General features: G+C 29.5%; 1 protein-coding gene across 4 annotated transcripts; it reads right to left on the bottom strand.

The window, feature by feature from the left end:
• Nucleotides 1–1627: 1627 nt before the first annotated feature.
• LOC114169858 (F-box/LRR-repeat protein At1g67190-like) lies at nt 1628–4007 on the bottom strand. 4 transcript variants are annotated; one of them, XM_028055200.1, is made up of 3 exons: nt 3771–4007; nt 2023–3544; nt 1628–1943 (listed from the first exon to the last, which is right to left on the bottom strand). In XM_028055200.1, exons 2-3 carry the CDS (start codon nt 3390–3392, stop codon nt 1940–1942), a joined length of 1374 nt encoding a protein of 457 aa, XP_027911001.1. In that variant the 5' UTR covers nt 3393–3544; nt 3771–4007; the 3' UTR covers nt 1628–1939. The 4 variants fall into 4 exon arrangements, with proteins under 4 accessions (XP_027911001.1, XP_027911002.1, XP_027911000.1 ...); XM_028055201.1 differs by having other exon boundaries at nt 1628–3315; nt 3475–3544; XM_028055199.1 differs by having other exon boundaries at nt 1628–3544.
• Between the last annotated feature and the right edge of the window lie 3549 nt (nt 4008–7556).

Below are 7556 nucleotides of genomic sequence, written 5' to 3'. Positions count from 1 at the left end.
TACAACCAATAAAACGTATTACATATTTTAATTTTAATTTTTTGAAAAAAACAATCATTTCAAAAATAGTAATTAATATTGAAAGCATTTACTATTTTTTAATTCAGTTTTTGTTCATAAAATGATTAAATTTAAAAGTATTAATGCTAAGCACAATAAAAGTTTTTATTCTTCTAAGCTTAATTTACTCTGTTTGGGATAGTTTGACCCTATTAAGTTGAAGATGAACCAAGATTGCTTTTATCCAATAGTAAGAAAACTCAGCCATATTACTGTTATTATTTTGATTTTTTTTTCTTATGTTATCAATATCATAATCATTGATTAACATACATCAATAATATTTACATGATAACATTATTAGATAATTATATAGTTATTATGTATTTGAAATTTATCGAATTTATCATACGAATTTAATTCCAATTGGGTGTAATATAGGAATTAATACAAAATAATAGTTTAATTTAACCCATAAAAATGTAATCCACTTAGGTTAGATTGAAAGGGTAAGATTGTTTATTTGAAAAAAAAAAAAAACTAAGGAGTGGGAATGGGAAAAAGAAGGTACGAATAACATGGCCTTTCACTTTCGCTCTTCCTTCCCCATTGAGTCTCTCAAGGTTAATAAAATTTTAACATTCTTGGTATTGGAAATGTTAAATATGTTCCAAAAACTTCAGTATTTTAAAAATATATAAATTTACCCTGAAAATGTATTTATATGACATGTATAAATTCCTAAAAATAGCTTCCAAAAATTAGTTTACAGAATGTATTTAACATATTTTGAAAATTAATTTGTAGAACATCCACAAATTTCCCAAAAACATATACCTTGTAGAAATTAGTTTGAGTTTGTAAAATTAAGTACAAAATTAGGAGACAATGAGGTTTTAAGAGCTGGAGATGAAAGTTGAAAGTGAATGAGAATAAGGGTCATTGAGTTTTCCTCATCTAGTAAGTAACAAGAGGAAACATGAGTGAACACATTTATATCTAGGGACAAACTTTTCTTCACAGTTGTAACATAAGTCTTAAGTGTGTCATTCATGTGGTTGTAAAGAGTTTAATAGGTAAAATAGAGAATGAAGTAGAAGAAGTATTAAGTTTGGTAAGGACCCAGATGAATAAATATGGTGGTGTTTAAGGTTGTCTAGTATGTTTGGGGTTTAGAACATATGTTTTACATTCCTCTACGTGGTAGCAACTGAAACAATGTTTTATAGTTTCATGTTATCACCAATCAGCACTATTTGACACCAATTCATCATCTAGTTGATTAGTTAGTTGTCATATTAATAAACATTTATCATGCCAAACACAGACTCTAACATGTTTTGCTAGGTATGAATGATTAGAGTCACTAACTGCTACCTGAGGATTTGCAGACAAGTGCAGGCATAAAACCATCAGACATAAACATGGAAGAACAGAACATAGAAACTATAATATGTCACAGTAATAAACATGTTCCTAATTGCAGCTCATATATATATATATATATATATATATATATGAGAAAATTGTTTTGCATATGTGAATAAATCAGACTACTGAAAAGTCAGTTGAGGTATGAAACTGCTAAGAAAATAGATCTAAATACAAGAGAAACAAAAGAATATGAAACTCTTAAGAAAAATACTTTCAACGATATTGAAGGCCAGCTACAATAACAACACTCTTACCTAAAAACTTGAATCTGTTACAATGCCTTCATGATTTACTTTTACAGTCTTAATTATAAGATCAGAATTCCCAGAACAGAAATGAAAGTGTAAAATTTGCAGATTAGTTCGTGGCCATTTTTGTCTACTAAGAAGTGGTCGAAGTTATGAATGTGTATCGTGAAGCTATCTTTGTTGGTGAGTCACCCAGATTTCAGAAGATTCCAAACAACAAGTTAAAAGTTGAGGATAAACTTTTTGAATTGAATGAGTTACCTGCAAATGTGCCTACACAATTAGACTTAATAGAAAGCATGAGCTATAGCAAGGTATATAACAAAAATCCTATTCATACTTAAAATGTGGATCTACATGTATGTATCTCCTCATCATCTCAACCATTGCTGTGGTGAAACTGGCTAACATCTGGCATTCTTCATGAGACTTTGCCTCAGAAACAACTCCATGAATCACCAATTTCTTGAGATTGGGACAGCGTTTAAGCAGCCCCTCAACCCAATGGGAGAAAAGATCATTGATCACAGTCCAACCAAGCTCCAACACAACAACATTCTCTAGATCGGAAGAGCCTTGTAAGCCATAGTGAAGAACTCCATATCTCACATCATAACTCAGAGATAAATGGCTGAGGTAAGGAAAGCAAGTTGCAATTGTTTCCATATCCACAACCTCATCCTCGTCGTCGAACATCACGTCCCAGAGGCGAAGCCTCTTTAGATTTGATGATCTTGAAATCATCTGGTAAAACTTTGGCCATATAATTGTGAAGTTGCTGATATCCACAGTCTCAAGATCCTCAACTGTCTCGCCAATATCAAGATGTATAACACTAACATCATCAATCTTGAAATGCTTCAAGGCCCCCTTGCCAATGAGTTCAAAGAACTCAAGTGCACAATCTTTCAAGTGCAAGGTCTCAAGCCCATCAGCCTCCAATATAAACTTGTCCAAACTGATAGCTTCTACATACACCCTCTTCAGCGTTGAGCTACTCAATTCAATAGTCACCTGTGCATCAGACATTGCAATCTCAGGATTCACAAGCTCCAAAACTTCAATCTTCGGACATGCATATACCAGAAGATTCAGATCCAATGCAGATATACTGACATAACTCAGAGAAAGAGACTTCAAGCAAGGGAATCGCTGATAATTAGGCTCAACCCCCACAATAGAATTATGAGCAAGATCTAAAATTTCCAGCTTGTGCCTGCCACATATTTCAAGAATGTTAACATTAGGCATAGTCTTGACATTATAATGCAATTGCCTCAAAGTTTCCCTGGTGTACAAGAGCCAAGCAGTAACCGTTGAAGCCGAGAATTCATCCACATCTTCCATCAGAATGGAGAGAGCCTGCAACCCTGAGGTCTGAAAAATGGTTTGTGTGATCAAAATCTCGAGACGGGTAGTCGTCAAATCTCGATAAATGGGCCAATCTTTGGAGCTGAATGAAAGGGTATGAAGGTGTTTGCAGCACGCTTGTCGCCATTTCCTGCATGTTGCAGAGGCTATCACCACATCTCGTGCAGCCCTCAAGTGAGACAGAATGTTCCCAATCACTTCAACAGGAAGCTGGTCCATGATGCTGCAATTCCCAGCTTGGAAACCCCTCACAACGCTATATCTATCAAACAACCTTTGTCTTATGTATTGTTTTCTCAAGAACCAACCAACACCACAATAAAAAAACAAAACCAACATAAACAAAAACCAACAAAACAAAACTTGTTTTAAAATCCTTCAATTCAATTCAATTCAATTCAACAGCAATTTCGGAAGAAACCTCAGAAATCACTCCAATGCATTTCATCAGATGCAAAATGCTCAACATCTCTCGTCGATTTCTCTTCTCGCTGGATCAGTTTGCACAGAAATCACGAAATCAGGGGAAGTAATCAAGATTTAAGATTTAATCAAGCAGGTCAAATGGGATTCGGGGAATAGAATTAAGGATCAGAATTTAAATTAAATAAACCATAATCGTCAACAACAACAATAACAACAACAGTAGTAATCACAATAATTGATTGTAAAAGAACAGAAAAAAGTGGGTATAGGATAGAGAAAATGGTTGTTCACCTGTAAAATAATGAATTACGAAATAGGATTATTGTTGATTGCTATTGGGTTAGAGAAAAAGAGAGCGATCGGACCAGAGAACGAGTCGTGAAATCTCATAGTCTGAAACCAAACAAACCAAACCAAAGTTGGTTCGTTTGAGTTTGATTTAGGATTTCCCAAGATTTTATTCCTACGCGTTTCAGTTACACATACTACAATTGTTCTGGTCTGAAAATTTGTGTTAATCTCTATTGTAATAATAATCTCTATTGTAATAAGGAAATCCAAAACTTTTATATTTATTATTTAAATATTAATTACTGTTACTATATTTATCTGTGTCTGCTGTAATAACTACACAGTTGAAAAATCAAAGGCTTTTAATTTTTTTTTTCTTGTTCCTTTTATTGTTGAATTAATTAGGTGTGATTTGATTGATGATGAAAATTATGTTGCTAATTATTTTATTATTTTTAATGAATATTTTGAACTTTATCTTTAATTTTCAAGAAAATAGTGTAATATATATTTATTGTTTGGATTCAACGTACCTCGAATGCATGATACCGTATTAGTGTTCAATATGACATCATATGACAGCCATGGTTCCCACTTCGAAACAAATATGTTTTTTTTTTTTTTTTGTTTGTCTTTCTCACTTTTCAGGTTTTATGATTTGAAGAACTAACTCCTAGTTACATATTTTTTTAATTAATTAAATTCTATTAATGATTCAAAATTAAGAGAAAATTTTCATTAAGTGAATTGTGATACTCATTAATCTTTATAACTTAAAGTTCCAATCAATACAAAAGACGAGGTATGTGACGTTTAAAAAATTTGTGTTATTCTATCTTTTGTTCTAATTTATATTTTTTTTTAAATATAAACCTACTTTAACTACTTATATTTTATTTATCAAATTTAAAAAAAAAACTTCAATTACTGTTCTATTTTTTATTGCAGTATTAGTATTTGTATTCTTATATAAAAAATACATTTCAGAAATAATGTTTCTAAATTCTAATAGAGTTAATTGTTTTTTAATTGATGTGAAATTAACTTTTTATAGATGATAAAGCAAAAAATACCATCACTTATTTTAATGGACCAAGAAATAAATCACTATGTTATGACTACCTATCGGTTCTTCTTGACTACAACTTCAACAAAATAAAAAAAGTTCCATAAAAATGACTTCAGTAACTAACTTCAAAAAATATTAATTATAACTTACATTTTAACTTCTTTCAACACATTAAGTATAAACTTTTTAACTATATTTTCTTCTCCCAATACATTAAAAAGTTATCACTATTAAATTCACGCTAACAATATAAAATCTAGTAATTTCATCTTAAAAAATAAAGTTAAATTTGAAACTAATATCTTAGAAGAAAACATAATATTAATAAATTGAGAGCAATCGGTTCTTGAAATAATAAACAAAACTAAACTAACCTTAGCGTATGTAATTCTTTAACCATGCATTTCTATTTCAAAAATAAGTAAACAAAAAAAGAAAAATCGCTGTATTTAAAAAATGAAATTAAGAATTTGGTCTTGTAAATTAAACTAAGGAGCCTCTCCTCGCATTAATAATAAATGATTATTCTTCAAAAAAATCTAGGTTTTTCTTAAAAAATACAAACACTACTAGAGAAATCTTAAATAATAATCAATTTTAGTTACCAAAAATTATTAGTCACTGGTGACAAATTTAGATACTAATATTTATAAAATAAATAATTATTGGTTACTAAATAATCACTATTATGAAAAAAAATTATAATTAATTGCTAAATAAGTCACTAATCAATTAGAGACTAATTTAGAAACTAATTCTTTTGATAATCTAAATTTTGATAACTAATGTTTAATGACCAATTTATAAATTAATTCATTTAGTAACCAAAACTTTGGTAATTAAATTTTAGAGACAAATTTAGAAACTAATTATAATTTTTTATTCAGAATCGTGACTATTTTAGTCACCAATAAACTTTTATTTTGTGAATTGATTAAATTGTGACTAAAAATTTTTGTCACTAAAATTAATTGTTAATGAAAAATTTTCTTATAATGAAATATTTTAATAGTCTCAGTTTCATTTTTGTTTTTCTTCCTATAAGTGTCACTTCATTTTGCCAAGTTGAACTAATATTCTTTGATGAGGCTTTAATTTGAGAAATCATTTTCATAATATAGGCCTAAATTGAAAAGATTAAGAATGAAGATATGTTCAAAATCTTATCTATAAATTTAATTGATCGAAAAGAGGAAAAAACATTAGTTTCAAAATCTTATCGTGCATCCCATAAAAAATTCTTTCCCCCTTTCAATATTTTTGTTCCAAGCAAACACCGGAAAATTAACACTTCCTCTATAGCTTATTCCACTTCATTTGTATAAATAAAATAAAACAAAACAAAAAATTAGACAGTGTTTGGCTAAATATTCTTTATGCCATAGTTCTTAAAAACAATTGACTTATTATTAAGAAGAAGAATAGTCTCCTTTATAATACAATTGAGAAGTAAAATTGGTCCAATTATAAACAAGATAAATCATTGTCAAATTGGTCAACATTATTAAATCAGTTCAACAAAAATAAATCATAAATTTAAATCTTAATATTTTTGTTTCTATAGAATGGGTGACATAATTTTAACTTTTTGATGTTTTGATCTTCGAGTCACTCCTATCTTTTGTTTGTCCAATGTGAGGAATGTTATAATCGTCTTGAACCACTTGGATGATACTTTTAGAATGCACTCTCATGCTTAATAGGTAGGTCTCCGAGTGTAAGGGTATTAAATGTAGTAATAAATGTAAGTCAATATCTTAGATGAACCTTCTATTTATACTATTTGTAATGGACTTATACTTATCACCTACTTAATTACGGTCTAATTGTGTTATAATACAATTTTTAGCTAATTTAATTTTTTTTTAAATTGGTTAATTATGCTTGATGTCTAACCATTGGTCATATTTAATGTAACAATCGACATGACAAACCAACCTATACATTGGTCCGCTACTCTTAGATGTTTGACAAGTGTGATCGATCTATATGTTGGACCACTGTTCTTGAATGTGCTTGACCGGTTCAATCGACTTATATATAGATCCATTGCTTAGGATATTTGATCGATTAGTTGTTGTATACAATTTTCTTGTTTATTCTACATATATTTTAGTAACAATAATTAGTAAAATATATATTGTTAAAATTTCAATAAGTATCATATACAAATTTTATGCATTTTAAATATGAGCTTTAAATTTAATTCTAATTTGTAACATCATAAAATTATTACGTTATGTAATTTTAATAATAATTTACGTATTTTGGTTATTAGAAATGATTTTATCAATACGATTCATTTTATTCAACTACTTAGCCTTAGAAATATATTTTGAAGTGTTGAATGACCGATCCCTCCACATATAGATGGGTCAATATAACAATTAAGAATTACTTCAACATTATTATCTTATTATTATTATTATTTGTTTCAATATATCTAATAAATCTCACATCGTTTAAGAATCGAGATCAAGCATAGTTTAAATATTCTTTCCTCCATTCATTTTTTGAGACACATTTTAAGGCCAAGCCAAAATTGTGACAGAGATCTACGTTGCAAAGTAGATAATAACTCGAGAACGTGGTGACGGCCGGACAGACTTGGATCGAGTTGGAACATCAGCGTCCATCGTGGGGCCGACAACTTTCCCTATCCTCGACTGAAGGACTTATTCTGGTACATCTAATAAGTCTCACATCTATAATGGTTG

Source organism: Vigna unguiculata, chromosome 11 (assembly GCF_004118075.2).
Source record: "Vigna unguiculata cultivar IT97K-499-35 chromosome 11, ASM411807v1, whole genome shotgun sequence".
Taxonomy (NCBI): Eukaryota; Viridiplantae; Streptophyta; class Magnoliopsida; order Fabales; family Fabaceae; genus Vigna; species Vigna unguiculata.
This window is presented reverse-complemented; position numbering and strand designations above follow the sequence as displayed.

Excerpts from the sequence above, each read along its gene's own strand:
- LOC114169858 (XM_028055199.1), bottom strand. The coding sequence starts at position 3,392 with ATGTTGGTTTTGTTTTTTTATTGTGGTGTTGGTTGGTTCTTGAGAAAA.